Source organism: Cydia pomonella, chromosome 26, assembly GCF_033807575.1.
Source record: "Cydia pomonella isolate Wapato2018A chromosome 26, ilCydPomo1, whole genome shotgun sequence".
NCBI lineage: Eukaryota > Metazoa > Arthropoda > Insecta > Lepidoptera > Tortricidae > Cydia > Cydia pomonella.
This window is the reverse complement of record NC_084728.1, coordinates 5,272,144-5,291,180: the sequence shown is the minus strand read 5'-3', so window position 1 is coordinate 5,291,180 and position 19,037 is coordinate 5,272,144. Positions and strand designations below refer to the sequence as shown.

The window sequence follows — 19,037 nt, the reverse complement described above, 5'->3', positions numbered from 1 at the left end:
TGTCAGGGAGCCGGCCTCGGAACTCGGACTCGGACTCGGTTAATGGTTCTACAATGTAAACCCCATACTTATAACGTCACTCGATATAACGATTCACTCCCTATAACGTCGACATTTGTTAGCTATAGTTGGTTTACTTTAGTATTAATTTCTCTATAAATAACGAAAACTCTCTATAGCGTCAAAAAATGTCTAGCCCCTTAAGTGTCACTATTTGGAGTTTACACTGTACATTGCTCCCCTATAGGTATCTTACTTACTTACTTACTGCTGTGGCGCAGCGACCCGAAGAGGATCTTGGCCTCCGACACCAAAGACCGCCATGCTTCTCTGTCCAAAACCGTTTCTGTCCAGTCGCCGGCGCCGAGTTTGCTAGGTCTTTTTGCACTTCATCTCTCCAGCGGTACCTAGGGCGACCAGATGGTCTTCGGCCATTTGGAACTCCAGAGTACGCCCTCCAGACTGCGCCGGACCGGACTACGTGTCCGAGCCATCGGAGTCTGGCCGCTTTCGTTTCTCCAATGATGTTCGGCTCAGACAATAGATCTTCAATCTCCTGGTTCCTGCGGAGTTTCCAGGGACCATCCTCTCCACGCGTGGGTCCTAGGAATTTTCATTAGATCTTCCTCTCAGCTACCAGTAGCGCGCGCTCTTCCTTTTGTGTTAGTGTCCAAGCTTCGCATCCGTACATAAGGATTGGCCTTATGACCGTTTTGTATTAAACAGACTGTAATATAAAATGGCGTAGAATACAACTGTAAGTGCGGCCGCACGGAGCGTAGTGTTTTATTAAGCATTTGAACGCTTTATGTCATAAACACAAACATTCTAACGCCAAGCTCCCGGGCGCAAGGGAGCTAATGTAAACCTAACTCGAAAGTGTGAAGGTTACTTTTACAGCGTCCGCCATAACACCTGTAGATGTCGGCGCTGTGGGCACGACTAGTAACGATTCCTTTAGATGTTCTTGGCGTTCAAAAGATAATGGGTGGTACCTACCCTCATGTGTCTCGTTGCCCAATGCGGAATCTGGGAGCATTTGTAGACGAACACGTTTAAAAAAGGCATACTGTAGCCCTTTCTAATTCGGCCACGCCCTACTTTAAATATGTATAATCAAAACTCACTTTCAATCAACACAGGATTTCGTGAATCTACATTGTAATGTAGTTTTTATCACTTAACGATTAAGGTGTAGTATTCAAAGCGGTTACCAAAGCGCAAGGATTCTAGTAAATCTCGAACAATGTTGATTCTTGGTAGGTACATTTACCTAGTTTGAATCATCAGAACAAAAACCTACAATAAAACCTACATACCAAATTTCATCAAAATCGCTAAATCCCCCCCCCCCCCCCCCCTCCCACTTTTCACCAACCTTAGGGGCAAAAAACTTCAATTTCTAGATTTTTATTGTTGTTTGTGTAAGGTGTACTAATCTATCTTATATACCAAATTTCAGCTTCCTAGGACCTCAATAAAAAAAATATAAATATAAATGCAATAAAGTATATACATACATTCATACAGTCTCAACAACTATCGTCCTATTTCTGTTCTCACTAGTATCTCTAAAATCTTTGAAAAAATTCTAAACAAACGTCTTATTGGCTTTCTGACTAAACATAGTATCTTGGCTCCTAACCAATTTGGTTTTAGAAGTGGCAAATCAACCGAGGACGCAGTAGTAGCTCTAACAGATAACATAGTAAAGAACTTAGAAAATAAGCGAAGGACTATTGGCATCTTCCTAGACCTGTCGAAGGCTTTCGACACGGTCTCAGTGTCTATTTTACTTAGGAAGATGCAAGCTATCGGCATTAGAGGATTAGCGTTGGATATTTTCCAAAGCTATCTGTCTGAACGGACACAAACAGTTATTATTGATAAAACTAGAAGTAATGAGCTGCCATTAAATTACGGAGTACCCCAAGGTAGCGTGTTGGGGCCTACTCTGTTCCTGATTTATATTAACGATTTGTGCTCCCTTCAATTGGAAAATTGTCAAATCATCACTTATGCTGATGACACAGCGTTGATTGTAAATGGTAAGGACTGGGAGGGTGCTAGATCTGCTGCTGAAAATGCACTTCGACGTGTCTCATCCTGGCTTACTGCAAACCTACTAACCCTAAATGTAGTAAAATCTAAATTCCTTACCTTCACCCCAAATTCGACTATGCAACCAGAAGTTGGTTCAATGAGAATTGTGGTTCACAGCTGCTCGGACAACACCGCCCCCGACATGACTTCTCCCTGCACGTGCATGCCCCTTACTCACTCCGAGTGTATTCAGTACTTAGGTATAATGATAGACTGCAATTTACGCTGGCATCATCATATCGAGCGCCTGAACACAAAAATTAGAAAACTTATATACGTATTTAAAAACCTCAGGTCTGTGGTCGGTCCTGAAACACTGAGAACTGTATATTTTGCTCTGGCGCAGTCCTTGTTATCTTATTGTGCTTGTGTTTGGGGTGGGGCAGGTAAAACCTTACTTTTGAAAGTGGAGCGGGCTCAACGTGCTGTATTAAAGGTTATGACAAAAAAACCCTTTTTATATCCTACTTCTAAACTATATCAGGAATGCAAACTATTAACAGTAAGAGGTTTATTTATTAGACAGGTCATTATAAGGAAACATAAAACCCTTGAATTTATAGAGGATGGTACTTCGAAAAGGCGTCGTAGAGACCATGTTTGTGAGGTTCATAGTTTCCGCCTGGTAATAGCAGGACGGCTTTTTCACTATCTGAGCCCAAAATTATATAACAAAATAAATAGGCTACTTGGAATTTATAAATTGACATTTAGAGAATGCAAATTGAAAGTAACAAACTGGCTGGTCACTTTGACATATGAAGAAATTGAGGATCTCCTTTCAGCTCATACATACACACACACATACACACACACACTCACATAACACACGTATTATAAACTAAATTAGGCATGCACACTACCCTATTTTCATCATTTTTTCTTTTTTACTTTTATGTACCTCATAAATTATCATTGTCAGTCACTTTTTTAGTGTAACTATATAATTGCAACTTGTATTTCCGGGGTGAGGGCCTGGAGATCTGTAATACAGGTCTAACCTAGTTCAGACTCCAGTCCCTCGCAAAGGTAAAAAAAAAAATAAAAAAAAAATACTTAAGTTTATTTTGTAAAATTATCTTTTGTGAGGTTAAATAAAAACATTTTATTTATTTATTATTATTTTATTATACTTCAGGCAGTACCCTAAGGGTTTCGATGATCATCAGTGAGTGAGTCAGTGACGAAATCGGGGTTTTTATATAGATATGAATAACATGTAATGGTTAAGATAATGGCTATGCAATCGAATTTTTTTATGCTTAATAAGTCTACTATTGACATTATATCCCGATAATTTTGTTTATCCAATCCAAACCCAAGTAGAGGGCTCATAAAAACGAAGAAGCGCTTCAAGAAAACGTAGGTAGTGCCCTCGCGCGTCACTGCTCGTTTTGGCGGGTGCACTACTGTGCTCCCAGTAAAATAAAGTACATACTATGCTCTTTTCGTTTTTATTGTTTTCATAAGAAAATATCAAAAGCAACTTTAACTTCTCGTATGTGTATGATAAAGATAAAGGTAGGTACTAACCAAATTTTAAAAGTCATATTTTTGCTTCTAGAATAATTTCCGTGCACAGCGGGAAGTTGATAACTCGAGAGAAAAAAAATGAAGATATTTGAACCTTATGCCGTTCTATTTTAAGTTCAAATTACTTCAATTTTATATCTCGAGTTATCAACTTCCCGCCGTGTACCGATTTCTGCTCTGTATGGCACGACCGGGATTTGAACCCAATTTTAGACCCCACACATACGAAAAGTTAGTTTTTGAACTAATTTACATCTAAAATTAGATGCACGACGTCACAGTAGCTTTAGAAGCAGTACGGGTAGTTGGGGCACAGGGCGGGGTCGAAGTCGGCGGGGTACCGCGGAGCTCTGCAAATAAAATGACATAAGAGTTGTAGCATGGTTTTAGAATTCCAATGACTGTTACTGTGTCATTCACGAAGACGCCTGCCTTGAGACGTACTGTCATGTTATTAAAGGTCTTTAAATCTGCGCGTCAGCGAGGAAGAACATAATCAGCTGGGCTAAGATGGTCGGCTCTTTATCATTTGTCACCATGCCTGTCACGTTCTAACAAATATGTAAGCGCGAAAGTGACGGACATAGTGACAAGTGATAAAAATGGAACCATGATACCGCCGCAGAATGTAGTGCTTGTCATTAAAGGCTATGATTGAGTGTATTAGTGAAGCACCAGACACAAAGGGAAGGAAGCAGGGCAATGTTGATATTGTTGGTGCCTACTTGAAAAATAACAACAATAATTTTACTTATAAGGGGGAATAGACTATGCCGCATAGCCAAGATAATAATATTTATAACCAGCTAGCTAAAGGATAAAATGTCCTACAAATCGCTTTAAGAAAACACTTACGGAATGGCTACTAGACAAATGTTTTTACTCAGGAAAGGAATATTTAGAGAATATATCAAGTATCTAGTTGCCATGATCCCGATTTACTATAAAATCTGACATTTATTAATCTAATAATATATAATTGTTACCTATTGTTAGAGACGATTTTTATTAGTATTTTGTTATTATATTATAGTGTACATTTAATTATTATATTGAGAGTTTTGTAGTACAACATAACATAACAACAAACACGCTTTTTAATCTCTTCAAGTGGCATAAATAATTTTTGAGTTGTTGCAATTTAGATTTTACGAGTATTTCAGTTAATCAAATTTCAAATTTAAATGACGTAATTGGTCGGGAGCCGACGGCCTACCACTCCTAGGGATATGTTATCATCTTTTGTAATTTGACTATGTTCTTACAATAAAATTATTGAATGATTGATTTATTGGTTAATAGAAAACGTCAGCCGAAACTTAAAAAATGCATGAAATTAGTAAGGCGACCTTTTACTCTTAGTTTGGTCTTTGTAAATGTACGATTATTATAAATTAGTTACATTATAAATATAAATTACATTTTCCTGGTAGTTTGTACTTACTCAACAGTACCCATCGCCGCAGCCGCCGAACGGGCAAGCGGCAGCTCCCAGTCAGGGATGGGCATGCCGTCCAGCGTGTGGCGGGCGAGCACTCCCGCGTCACAGAGCGGGTAGTTCGGGCAGATGGCCGGGTGGATGCCGTGGGGGAAGTCGTTGGCGAGGGCCACGGCGGCGATGGCGCAGACGATCAACTGTGGGTTGAAATTGGATTATGGTAAACAGTGCACGACATGTAGATTGAAAATAGAATAAGGGTAGAATAGAAATAATTTATCGCAAGCACAAACACAGAAGAGAAAATTAAACAAAACAGAAAAACATAAGAAGAAGAAAGTGCCACGAAATGGTCTCATCTCATCATGATACTGGTGAGCAGAGAGAGCTTCTGTTACCTCTGTTGATAATATAACTTTAAAGATTACATGTAGACATACGTACACGTGGGACAGTAACAACAAAATTATTCGAATGAGATAAGAAAAAAATGTGGTGTGGATCAAATATTTATATAAATATTTGTTATGAGAATGACCAAGTTAAGCTCAAGTGAGATTGGGCGGGACATTTCTGCCGAATGCACCCGGATCGGTAGGCAAAATTGGCTATCAAATGCAATCCGCTGGTTAACCGGGGCAGAGGCAGACCAAAACAGAGATGGGAAGGGGAGGTGGAACGGCTTCGACACATTTTGCAGCAGCGATTGGCGGGAGCATGCAACAAACCATCATGAGTGGCGGAACAAAAGCGAATAGAAAAGAATTGTGGATGTGGATGATCTTACCGCTTTGGTGAACATGGTGCTAGTGGTTTTCTCGACTGCTGGAGTGAGACTGATACTTTCGCAATTATTCACTAGCTATTTATATTGGTGATGATGTACAAATAATAGTTTATAAACCTTTGTACTCCTAATTGATAAATGATAGCAAATTTTTGATAAGCAGGTTTTTTATTAATTATCTTAATTACATCGTTTGCCGTTACTGCATTTTTGCGTTTATTAGATGTTTTTTCGTTAATAAATTAATGAATATTTAAGTAAGTCATTAAGAATTTAATAAGACGGTCTAATTTTATATTATTTGAGTTTTTGGTTAAGGGAACCAGCCGGGCCGGTAGTACCTATTTTCCGGGTTTTGGTGGTACGCATGTTTGAGCCACTGAGGGAACACGAGCCCAAAGCTTAAAAGTGAGCAGCAAAGCACACGAGGCCTATTGCCACACTTTGTGTATTTCGAAGGCCCAGAGCGTCCTCAGCGCAGCGTACTCTAAGTAAGCCTTAGGCGGAGCCCACAAGGATTCAATCACAGGAGAGTGAGCGACGATCAGAGCGAGGCAGAAGGCCTATTATGCTGTGAGGGGCTAAAATGGCTCTAAGCTATACGCGTGAGGTGCGCTCTTTAAACAAACTAGACTACGTTCCACAAACACCTTTACTAGTAGCATCTTTCATCTTAAATCTCCGTGTAAGGCCAAAGACCGGGATCGATATTGGACAAGATCAAATGGTTTGGCAGTGGGTCGAAATAATGCCGGTAGTCTTTGAGATAAGAAAGAAAAAAACCGACCCAGAGCATGTGGGGCATGCTTAGGGTTCCGTAGTAACTCTTCCGTCACAGAACTTGAACGGGGCTATTAGTAAGTATATACCTTACCATAACAAGTAGAAGCGAGAACTTTTTTTTACTAAGAAGGAACCATTTTCGCGAAAAATCAAAAACGGCTTAGCTTATCATGTTCGCTTTAATTTCCTTTGAATGTTTTTATTACGCTCTAGTCTCTACTTTCACGATTTTTTTCATATTTTTTGGATTCATGGTTCGAAAGTTAGAAGGGGAAGGACGGACTTATTTTCGGAGCGATTATTTCCGAAAGCATTTACTGTGTCAATAAATTATCTTGTAAACCCCCTTATTCGTTTTGAAAGACCAATCCAACGATACCCCACACCATAGTTTTGATGTGAAAAAGATTGAATTCCACACGTAACCCTAACATGCTAACCCGTAACCCTAATGGCTTGTTTTTATTTTACAACTTTGACGGCATGATTGAATTATATATTCATGCCAAATTGAAATTGGAGCTTTCTAGCACTAACTATCAAGGACCAAAGACTCGGACGGACAGATAGACGGACATGGCGAAACTATAAGGGTTCATAGTTGACTACGGAACTCTAAAAAGATGGCAAACTGCGGCCTGACATCTAATGACAAAGTGTCGAGCCTTAGTTCTTCAAAATCTTGCGAATATATATGGCTTAGCTTATTGGCTTCGCATGGCGCGCCGGGATGCAGGAAAGCAAAAATCAAAGCAGACTATTGCTTCATAGCAAAACAGCAACTTAATTGGATAATTGCATGTCCCTAATCTGCTTTGAGCTAATCTCATCCAGAATTGACCTGCAATATTCCGAATATCGTCCACCCAACGAGCCAATGGACGCCAGGCGCTTCTTTTGTCCTAAAGAGGCCACCATTCCGTTAACATTTTGGTCCACCAACTATCACTGTGCCTGGCAACAGTGGCAACATGTCCTGCCCAACTCCATTTTACTTTGGTAATGTCATGTGCGGCGTTGGATCTCCACATTCCTCACTAGGTACGAGTATTGAAGCTTGATGCCGATGATGATTGTAGCTGAGATAAGTAAAACAGTACGAAAGGACCCTACCTACATTATTTTACAAGGAATTAGTATGATATAATCCAGGTGTTAGAATCGTTTTGACTAATAATAAACACAAGTTATCGAGGAGTTGGTGGGCGGACCAATATATTTGGCGAAACGAAATCAGACTTTGCTGTTTCGGTCACCTATTAACACGTTCACGGTCCAGTGCCCCATATATGGGTCACGCTGAAATATCTCCACACATCCGTGCCCCTCATATGGGTCACGAAGGTACGATCAAGTACGCACTTATATTAGTATAACTTCATACTACATGATAGTATAGCGATACTTCTTATATTTTTAGTTTGTTAGACAACAGTATACAGAAAGTTATTGTTTTAATTCGAGTGCGTGCTTGAATTTTTCTTGGTGATCCATATGTGGAGCACGGGCGTGTGATTGAAGTAATTTGCTTGGACGTATGAGGAAGTGCATACATGTAGTACCTATGGGGACTGTGAACCTGTTAAGAATGGGAGAGGATCGGGTTGCCAAGAGGGCGTACTTGGGACGACTGACTGATCGGACCCGGTGGGTCGGCTCGGAAGACAGTATGGAAGCGGATCTGCGTCAGCTTTTACCGATAATTGATAGGAAATGGCGCAGGATCGGGAAAAGTGACGTGCTCTCGTTTCCTCATTTCGGAGGCCAAGAACGTCTTTGGGTCGCCAAAGGTTCACACATTTCCATCTCATCAGCGAGGTATAGAACATGTTCTTTTAGTTTCAAAAAATACAATAATATATATACATTATTGTAGTTTTTGAACATGAATAGTTTATGATATGGTCAGCGGTCAAAATACTACCTCATTCAATAAGATTTGTTTGTTAGAGTCTGTGCGGAAAGAGAAGAGTCGTGGAATGTATCGGGCCCAATACATTCCACGATTCTTCTCTTTCCGAACACTCTATGTGATATTCTTCATAGTAAATCTTACTCTATTAAAACAAAACTTTAATGAAGTCCGCCCATCATCCACATATTGTTTTTATGCCACATAACCTGTCACTCGGGATGACAGGGTAAAGATTTAAATGATACATTACATATCTAAATCAGTTAAGGCATTCAGAAGTTATAGTGGAATTAGCATTGTACGGTTACGAAAATATCGATACGAATAAAGTGCCAAAAATATGTATACACGACTTTATTGCTCATCTCTCTTCTTCTTAGTCGTATACTCTTGTCAGAGTAGTCGTGGTCATTGCGGTCGTTGTACGGCTTTTTTCGCTGTTTCCCGCCATGCTCATATATTATTCATGCTCATATCTTATTGCTCATATATTAAGGTATTGTATAAATATTATTGGCACTTTTTTCGTATCGATATTTTCAGACGTGACTGTACCAAGGCGAAGATTCGATCCTATTTTGCTAAATTTCATAAGGAAAAGTTTTGAGAATTTTAAATTTGGCAAACAATAAAAGCATGTCAACACCTTATCAGATATAGGATTGGTTATATATTCCTTCTGCCTGTCTTATTAATATGTGATATATTAATATGTCTAATTAATATGTAATATTATTAAGAATACTCTTTTGATAAATTCCCAAAAGATTATTTCTGAATGGAAACTTACTTTAAATTCTCGTGTAAGTTTCTAGAAACTTCCGAATATGTTCCTTCATATTGAGAATGTTGTGCAATTTACATATTGGTATGTGGAATAAAGAAACTCACATACTTGTCGACTACTTAAAGGTTGTCTGGAAGAAACCGCTCTTTAGCGATAAAGCCGCCTGTTGTTTACCTCTGTCTTTATGTATTACCTACGTGTGTTTCCTTGTACATGTATTTTGAGGTTGTGCAATAAAGAGGATTTGCATTGTATTGTATTTATAATTTACAAGCGCGAACCCTGAATACATAATACTTTTTTTTGGGCAGTCATGTAATAATATAATTTACAGTACATATGGTGCAACTTTACCGCACTAGTGCGAAAATTAGCATATTACGTTACTATGTCGAACATTTAAAGGGCCATATGTACCTACTGTAAAACGTTGTACGATACATGTGTGAATAGGTAATTCGCAACTCGTGTCGAATTAAAACACACTCTTCGGTCGTGTTTTAATTTATCGCCACTCGTTTCGAATTTCCTATTTTTCGCACTTGTATCATAATGTACTATTGCAGTACATTTGTACGATACATGTGCGAATAGGTAATTCGCAACTCGTGTCGATTTAAAACACTCCCTTCGGTCGTGTTTTAATTTATCGTCACTCGTTTCGAATTTCCTATTTTTCGCACTTGTATCATAATGTACTATTGCAGTACATATGGTGCTACTTTACCGCACTAGTGCGAAAATTAGCATATTACGTTACTGTGTCGAACATTTAAAGGGCCATATGTACTGTAAAACGTTGTACGATACATGTGCGAATAGGTAATTCGCAACTCGTGTCAATTTAAAACACTTCCTTCGGTCGTGTTTTAATTTATCGTCACTCGTTTCGAATTTCCTATTTTTCGAACTTGTATCGTAATGTACTATTATTCATCAGTTTATGAAGAATAAAGAGAGCGATGACGAGCTGGTGTGACGAAAAATATATGTCATTTATATGTCTTAATATGTACTGTAATTTCTGCTTTTACAGCCCAATGAAAGGTTGATAAAAAAAGGAAAAATATATCTATTTTGGTCTGTATTGTTTTCAAGAAAATTTCAACACATTTCCAACAACATCCAACTTTAACCTCTCATCTGTGTGTGATAAAGCTCCTCACCAAATGTGTAGTAATGTTTTTGCTGTTTTTTAAGGATATTTTTAACGGCGCGATAGAGGTTTGAAACCACAATTTTAGACCGACACACACATACGAAAGGTTACATTTTGAACTAATTTACATCTACAACTAGATGCACGTCGTCACAGTAGGCTTAGAAGCAGTATGGGTAGTTGGGGCACAGGGCGGGGTCGAAATCGGCGGGGTACCGCGGAGCTCTGTAAGGATAATGACACATATTAAATATTATACTAAAATTTAGTTGAATACAAGTAGAATGTAGGTAATTAGCAAGTTTTCACAATATACTGGATATAAACAAAAATGGAAATGACAAAAAAAAAAAGTTTTAGCTAAAGACGAAATCATGGAAGACCAGCGTTTGATCCTAAGGAGCTACCTTTACATTAAGCTGAGTGGAGATTTGATAATAATAAAGTGACGCTACATAATAACATAGTTCCGTATGTTTCTTGTTTTACTTAAGTTTAATAACGTTTCTCGAATAATCGTTTCTTCTATCCTATTCTATTGGTTGGGTTTTTTACTTACTCAACAGTGGGCATGGCCGCAGCCGCCGAACGGGCAAGCGGAAGCTCCCAGTCAGGGATGGGCATGCCGTCTATCGTGTAGCGGGCGAGAACTTCGGCGTCGCAGAGCGGGTAGTTCGGGCAGATGGCCGGGTGGATGCCGTGGGGGAAGTCGTTGGCGAGGGCCACAGCGGCGATGGCGCAGACGAGCAACTGTGGATGGAGGTTGGATTAAGGAAAATGCCATAGTGTTAGACGTGTTAATGCTCATTAAAAGAATATAAATAATTTATTCGTAAGCACAAACACGGAAGAGAAAATTATACAAAACAGAAAACATAAGAAAAAGAAAGTGGCATGAAATAGTCTCATCTCATTATTGCTAATATCACTTATAAGATGACATGCAGGTACTGGGGCAGATGATGTAAATGTTGTTGGTAAAATTATTCGAATGAAAAGAGAAAATTGTGTTATATTGTGCGGGACACTTCTACCCTGATCGGTAAGCAGAATTGCCTATCGAATGGACTCCCCGGGTTAGCCGGGGCCTCTGCCAATTTTGCTCGGCGCATTTTGCAGCGACTGGCGGCAGCATGCACCAAACCATGATGAGTGGCGGAACAAAAGGGGATGATTTTATCCATTAGTGGGACACAAACTAATTATAGATGTGGATGATCTTACCACTTTGGTGAACATGGTGCTAGTGGTTTTCTCGACTGCTGGAGTGAGACTGATACTTTCGCAATTATTCACTAGCTATTTATATTGCTGATCATGTTCAAATAATAGTTTAACACTTTTGTACTTCTAATTGATAGCAAATGTTTACCAAGCAGGTTTATTGTCTTAATTACACTACATTTTTGTCATTATTCGATTTTTTTATTTGCGTAATAATGGCATCTCTCATCATAATCAAAAATTGCTAATTGCACTCATTCACACATGAATCTCATTATTTTTTTAACTTTGCAATTATGATAGGTATATGTTCTTAGGGGTAGGGGTAATTACATCGCTCGTTTAGGGGGAGGGAGGGTTGTAACAAGGGTGAGGGCTTTATCAGAAACTGGTTTTTTTATTATATTTGCTGGACAGTTAAATAACAAGTTTTTGGGATGATAATTGTTTTTATTCGTTGAAATTTTCATTCCTAATCAGTTTTGGGTTTTAAGTTATAAAATTACTTTCTATCATAATATTTCTTTTATCAAAAATATTTTGATAAAATATAAATAATACTTAATTTGATTTGCCGATTTCGTTGAAAATAAAATTGCCAAAAATGTGACGTCACACCAGGGAGAGGGGTTTTCCAAATGTGACGAAAAACCTAGAAATACGTGTGACGTTTCATTAAAAGCGAGTATTAATTTAAGGATAATAACACCAAATATATTTATGTGTATTACGAGTAGAGATGTGCCGTTACCGTAAATTACGAAAACAGAGAGAATTTTCAGGTACGAGAAAACAACATAAGTATTGTGACCGTTGCTCGAGTCGCATTTGAAGCGACAATCTAGAATCCGATTCAGATTTAACAACTGGGTATGGTTTTGATTTTATTGATATACGATGTTCAAGATTGCTTGCGCTGATTGGTGCCTTAGAACTGTGGTAAAGTCGTGTGTGAGATGGGAGCCATTCACCAAGACGAACGACATGTCGTATTAAAACCAATTCATAACCATAACAAAATGCTAAATCTGCGTCGGACTCTTGTTAATTGTCACATTGTCTAATTTGTCGGGTAATTCGCTATGTCGTTAATACGAAAGGCCACAGCCGCTGCTCTATACAAAAGTTGTTCCTCATTTTCCTCTTTGGATATTGACCTCTCTACATATTTGGATGTAAACATATTATCATAGCTATGCCCTTATGCTTGACTTTTTTTAGATTTTTTTAATTGTGTAAAAATTAGGAACGAACCAGATTTCCTACAATTTTTTTAATGGTCTTAACTTTTATAATATACTTATTTATTAGCCGTGGTTGAGAACTAGTAAATTAATAGGCAATGTAATTAACATATCATTAAAAATAAACCGGAGTTTTAAAGAAATGTCATTACTTTTAAAGCCCTTTAACCTTTGCATATCGTCAGGTGACAACCAAAAGTCACTAATTAAATAAAAATAATTAATCAAAAATTAAGCTTGTTTGGTACTCTTAAGGTTCACTAAGATTCTGAACATGTCTTTGTAATTAATGAGTTTTGGTTTGTCATTAAGCGATATTAGTATAAATAGTCTGTGTTGGGACTAATGCAGCATCAGTCTCGCATCAGTTGTTGAGAAAATAACTAAAAATGTTCACTAAAGTGGTAAGATCTATTAAACTTTCATGTGTTTGGTAGTCACAATTCATGAGTTCAAATCTGGGTTGTGCTGTCTAGAGCAGAAACTAATATGACATGACGGTTTTCTAGCCTAGTCGCTAGTAAACTTCCAACGAAGCAGTAGGTTCAGGGTTCAAATCCTTGGAAGGGCATTTATTTGTGTGCTTATCACGAATAATTGTTCCTGAGATATGGATGTTTATAATTAATATAACATTTTTTTATATATATCGTCATCAAGTATGTTGTGGGACACAAACTTATTGAGGTTACTAGTTCGATCTGTGTAAAATTGACCTATAATATTTATGGTTTTTTTATTCAAGTTGCTCGTCTGCGCCGTCGCCGCTGTAGCTGCGGGCATCGAGTACCCACCGGGTATTAACCCGGTCCTCTGCCCGAACTACCCAAACTGCGACATGGAGCTGCTGGCGCGCTACGCCCCGCAGCCCCTCCCCATCCCTGAGTACGAGCTCCCGTACGCTCGGATGGTATATGCTGCTCCTTCTCCTGTTGCTGCCCCAATTCCTGCCCCTGTTCCTGTTCCTGTCGCTGCTCCTATTACTGAAGAGTAAGTAAAAATATTACTGAAGAGTAAAAAATATAGAACCTTTTAAAACAACAACATTATTTTGCTTATTCGCGAAATAATAACGTTCTAATCAATCGCGGCAATCAGTGTTATATCCGTTATACTTACTTGCGTATATTTTGCATGCAAATAAGGCTGCACCAGAGATGTGAGAGGATGCGTCCACATCCTCGCACATCTCTGGTAGAAACGCAGCCTAATGATTGAAAATATACATTTTGCTACGGTAAATACAATATAAACATTGACCGACCATCACTAAAACTTTACTTATATTCGCAGGCCCGCCGCTCCGCTGTATCCCGCCGACGTCGACCCTGCTTCGTGCCCGAACTACCCGTACTGCGCGTAATTCTACTACATTACATTTTTAGCCCTTACTAAAGATCAGTTTTATTTTATTTTGAAGACTCACATAGTAGACGAAGAAAATTTTATTAAAATAAATAATAATCAAATATTAGCTGTAAAAACCGGCCAAGAGCATGTCGGGCCATGCTCAGAGTAGGGTTCCGTAGTTACTCTTCCGTCACAATAAGCTAAATTGGAGCTTAAAGTATGGTAGATTGTTAACCAAGGGATGAACTGTGGGTGTACGTCTTTTTACTATGAAGGGGAAACTTTTTGCGATAACTCAAAAACAGCTAAACTGATCATATCCGCTATAGTTTTCATTTAATGTCTTTCTTAAGCTCTACTTCCAAGATTTTTGTCATATTTTTTGGACCTATGGTTCAAAAGTTAGAGGGGGGGGGGCACATTTTTTTTCTTTCGGAGCGATTATCTCAGAAAATATTCACTTTATCAAAAAATGTTTTTTGAAACCCCTATTAGTTTTGAAAGACCTTTCCAACGATATCCCACATTGTAGGGTTGAAGCAAAAAAATTGTTCATCCCCACTTTACGTGTAGGGGAGGTACCCTAAAAAAATTAAATTTTTAGATTTTATTGTACGACTTTGTCGGCTTTATTGATTTATATATCCATGCCAAATTTCAGCTTTCTAGCACTAACGACCACGGAGCAAAGCCTCGGACAGACAGACAGACAGACAGACAGACGGACATGGCGAAACTATAAGGGTTCCTAGTTGACTACGGAACCCTAAAAAATTACAAGTTGAAAAGTAACAAAAACAAAACAAAGAGAAACAGCATCGGAAGTAGAGGTAAACAACAGACGGTCTTATCACCAAAAAGCGATCTCTTCCAGACAATCTTTAGCTACTACATAACAATATAAGTTGAGAATGCATAAAATTGGTATAAAAAATAAAATGACAGAAAATCAATTATTTGTTTTTAATTTAGTCACTATGGTATAGTTCAGGTGGACATGTTTTTTTTACAAGCTTTCATTTAACTTACCTTGTTATAATGTTTGTTATTTTGTTAGTGTCAAATCTTGGAAGCTAAATATGACCCACTTTCAATTTTCCGACTGAACTGACATTTTGCATTTATAAATATGTAAATCGGATGATAATGCAATATTATGATGACATGGAGCTGATCTGATGATGGAGACAGGAGGTGAAAGCAAAGTAATTGTGTTTAAGGTTGTTAGAATTTAGTTGCCCGTGGAAAGAAAAGTAAGGAAAGTGTAGTAAGTAAGTAAGTAAGTGGAGCTCAACGAGGGTCGTTACGGTCGGTGCGGGTCGTATGTTTGTTTGCCACCGACGTAGTATTTAAAAAAATGATAGGGAGCGATAAAAACTTCTCCAAAAATTAATATTTTGCCAAAAACTGATTCTACTCCAGCATTTCCATTTATCAATAGGGAGTATTACTGCTATGTTCTGCCGCCAGAGAACAGCACTAGCACATATTTTAAAGCAAAGAATAACTTATACATTTTTGAGAGGCAGATAACGAAACTTTTCGTTTCAGCGGAATTTTTTTTTTATCAAATTTCTATAAAGAAAAGTAGCTACTGTATGTAATTGCATGGTTTCTATAGTAATCTAAATTGTATCTTTCACATATCAGTGAAAGAACATGGTCAAATAGCCATAATAATATGTCATTCTAAGAGTTTTAGTCCTGTGTCGAAAGATGGCAGTAAAAGTTGACTACAACATTTACTTTGACAATAGGTCTTAATACTAAATTCTTTTTGGAAAATCTCATAATCATCATCATCTTTTAGAAAATGACATCAAAAAATAAATTAGGCACCGTACTATCATCAAAATACTATGTTACTAAATACAAACGTTTGTTAATATGATCAACAAAATTCACATTAAAAAAACTTTGTTAACATATTCTTGGGCGAATTGTAATGATTGGATCAGTTTAATTTAGCGTGGACTCATTCAAATCTAAACAAGAAGGACTCGCCTTAGTCTGATAATGATCCTGTTTTTTCAATATAATCAGAACACTATACTTAGGATAACAAACAAAACGAAAAAGTAAAAAAAATATTTTTTATTTACATTTTTTACACATTTTCTATAAAAACCAAATGCTTTGCTATTTACATTTTTACATCAAAAATATGGCAGTGTATTTTCAGCGCATAAAAAAACAATCCGAACTGGCTGGTAAGTAAATTTAAAAAGTCACTTTAAGAAAAAGTTGACAGTTGCGTTCAGGAATGTTTAAATTTATCTATGGTGTGGTTTGGCGCCAAACGTTACAGTAGATTCACCAGCAGTAGGGGTAGTTGGGACAGAGGGCCGGGTTGAAGCTGGCGGGGTAACGGGCACCTCCTTGCCTGAAAGAATAAATAAATATACATATTAATAATGAACCTTTCATTTGTGTGGTAGTCAATAATCATGGGTTTAAATTGCGATTTTGCTGTATAGAGAAGAAAAAAATCGTTCTCGAAAAAAAACATGCAATAAGATGACAAAAATGTCGATTTTCTTGGAAGAGACCTTTTAAAATACTTACATCTCTTTCTTTAATTTATAGTGTAGCAAACCAATTTTGTCAGTAGAAAAAGCCGGCAGAATTTAAGTAGACAGGAAAGGTCGATGGGGATAGAGAGACATATTTAGCATTTAAGTCCAGCGGCATAAGTGTAGTTCCACTGGGGACGGGCATGCCGTTTGGGGTTAGTGCGTCAGGGGCACAGTAGGGGTAGTTTCGAGTGAGATACTTACTCAGCTAATGGTGCGGCAGCGACAGGGGTAGCAGCGTAAGGATAGCTCCACTGGGGGATGGGCATGCCGTCCGCGGTGTGCCTGGCTAGCGCGTCAGGGGCACATAGGGGTAGTTGGGAGAGAGACTTACTCAGCAACTGGCGCGGCAGGAGCAACAGGGGCGGCAGCGTAAGGGTAGCTCCACTGGGGGATGGGCATGCCGTCCGGAGTGTGCCTGGCTAGCGCGTCAGGGGCACATAGGGGTAGTTGGGAGAGAGACTTACTCAGCAACTGGCGCGGCAGGAGCAACAGGGGCGGCAGCGTAAGGGTAGCTCCACTGGGGGATGGGCATGCCGTCCGGAGTGTGCCTGGCTAGTGCATCAGGGGCACAGTAGGGGTAGTTGGGGCAGACTGCTGGGTGGACGCCGGCCGGGTACTCTCTCGCCTGGGCAAGGGCTGCCGCGACTACGGCGCAGATGATCATCTGGAATGAAATTTAGTGAACATTCAATCATAACTGAAACTTTTGTTTTTCGTGATTTGTAGAAGAGAGTAGAGAGAAGAGGTAAAAAGAGAAACATATCCCTTAAATTGCACAGCCATAAAAAATCTATGGTGGAACCTTATGACCCTAAATGTCCCTATGGCCTTAAATAGTATTTTTTTTATTTATTTTTTTATTTCAAGAGAAAACTTAAGTGGTAGGTATACATATTTTTTCGCCAAACCGTGGACAGTTTGTTGGCGAATAGTGCGCTCCAATATAAAGCTAGCAATGTTGTGTCATACCTACTCATACATTATACAAACTTATTTAAGTAGGTGAGTTAGTTAAATGATTAATTTACAATGCTTACTTGTAGGTATCAAAACTTACACAACTTTTTAGTTATCTATATATCTAAGAAATATAAGTACTATGTATCGATAATACTATCTAAGAGTATTGTTTTTAACCTTTCTTTAAAAATCTGTTTACTACTGGACTGCTCTATTGTTAGGCTTAGTTTGTTAAAAATCTTCTACTTAGTATTTTTCCAATTGCTATTTTAGCCAGCATGCATTCGTCAATGTGTACTACCTATCATCATACTCTTTCTTCCTGTACATCCAAATGCAATAAAGAATACATAAATATGAATACTATATTAATACTTATATACTTACATAGAAAAAATTAATAACTCAGGAATAAACTACTATCAATTAGGCATGGGAGCCGTTAAATTTCATTGCAAGAGTTCAAATAATTAAAATAATGTAATCCTTAATACAAAACTGCGAAACACTTTTTTACACAGCTCCATACCCACTTGCAAATGAAATCCATTAAGGATTTCAGCGATTACCATATTGCACGCGGGAAATGGTGCGTGAGCTCTTGGGCAACATATTTAGACGATCGGTGTACAATCGAAATGATATGTGTCAATCATTGATGATAGCTTCAATTATTGTTGCACTACTGTTTTTATTGTATTGTGTATATGGGACATTAAAGTTCCCTAGGTCACGTCTGAAAATATCGATACGAAAAATGTGTCAAAATATGAATACACTACCTTAATATAATAATATGGGCAATAAAGTCATGTATACATATTTTTGGCACATTTTTCGTATCGATATTTTCAGACGTGATTGTACACTATACTTTTTTACAATTGGGTATTTTTTTAGAATCATGTGTTCTTACGATCCTTATAGGAGAAAAATCGTCATCCATATCAAAATCAGTCAAAAAAAAACAACCAAAAAAAAACAACCCAATATTTTTTTTATAGATTAAGGATGTATGTGACTGACTCCCATATCGAATAACCCATTGTCTTTCGAAGGATACCATACAACTTATTCATAGTGGGTGCAAGGTTTATATGACAATTTAGCGCATCGCTTAAGGCAAAACTATTTACATTTGACCTCTATTCTCCTTAGGGCCACTTGCACCATCCAAC

General features: G+C 38.1%; 4 protein-coding genes across 4 annotated transcripts; 1 reads left to right on the top strand and 3 right to left on the bottom strand.

The window, feature by feature from the left end:
• Positions 1-3,538: 3,538 nt before the first annotated feature.
• LOC133532146 (cuticle protein 1-like) lies at positions 3,539-6,181 on the bottom strand. Its single transcript, XM_061870677.1, has 3 exons — positions 5,862-6,181; positions 5,081-5,271; positions 3,539-3,986 (listed from the first exon to the last, which is right to left on the bottom strand). The coding sequence occupies exons 1-3, from the start codon at positions 5,874-5,876 to the stop codon at positions 3,923-3,925; spliced, it is 270 nt and encodes an 89-aa protein (XP_061726661.1). The 5' UTR covers positions 5,877-6,181; the 3' UTR covers positions 3,539-3,922.
• Positions 6,182-10,413: 4,232 nt separating this feature from the next.
• Positions 10,414-11,885, bottom strand: LOC133532243 (cuticle protein 1-like). The gene is made up of 3 exons (XM_061870825.1): positions 11,730-11,885; positions 11,065-11,255; positions 10,414-10,730 (listed from the first exon to the last, which is right to left on the bottom strand). Exons 1-3 carry the CDS (start codon positions 11,742-11,744, stop codon positions 10,667-10,669), a joined length of 270 nt encoding a protein of 89 aa, XP_061726809.1. The 5' UTR covers positions 11,745-11,885; the 3' UTR covers positions 10,414-10,666.
• Positions 11,886-13,199: 1,314 nt separating this feature from the next.
• Positions 13,200-15,276, top strand: LOC133531932 (cuticle protein 1-like). Its single transcript, XM_061870368.1, has 3 exons — positions 13,200-13,377; positions 13,719-13,963; positions 14,267-15,276. Exons 1-3 carry the CDS (start codon positions 13,363-13,365, stop codon positions 14,334-14,336), a joined length of 330 nt encoding a protein of 109 aa, XP_061726352.1. The 5' UTR covers positions 13,200-13,362; the 3' UTR covers positions 14,337-15,276.
• Positions 15,277-16,402: 1,126 nt separating this feature from the next.
• LOC133531858 (uncharacterized) lies at positions 16,403-18,431 on the bottom strand. The gene is made up of 3 exons (XM_061870252.1): positions 18,393-18,431; positions 17,231-17,451; positions 16,403-16,706 (listed from the first exon to the last, which is right to left on the bottom strand). The coding sequence occupies exons 1-3, from the start codon at positions 18,429-18,431 to the stop codon at positions 16,637-16,639; spliced, it is 330 nt and encodes a 109-aa protein (XP_061726236.1). The 3' UTR covers positions 16,403-16,636.
• Between the last annotated feature and the right edge of the window lie 606 nt (positions 18,432-19,037).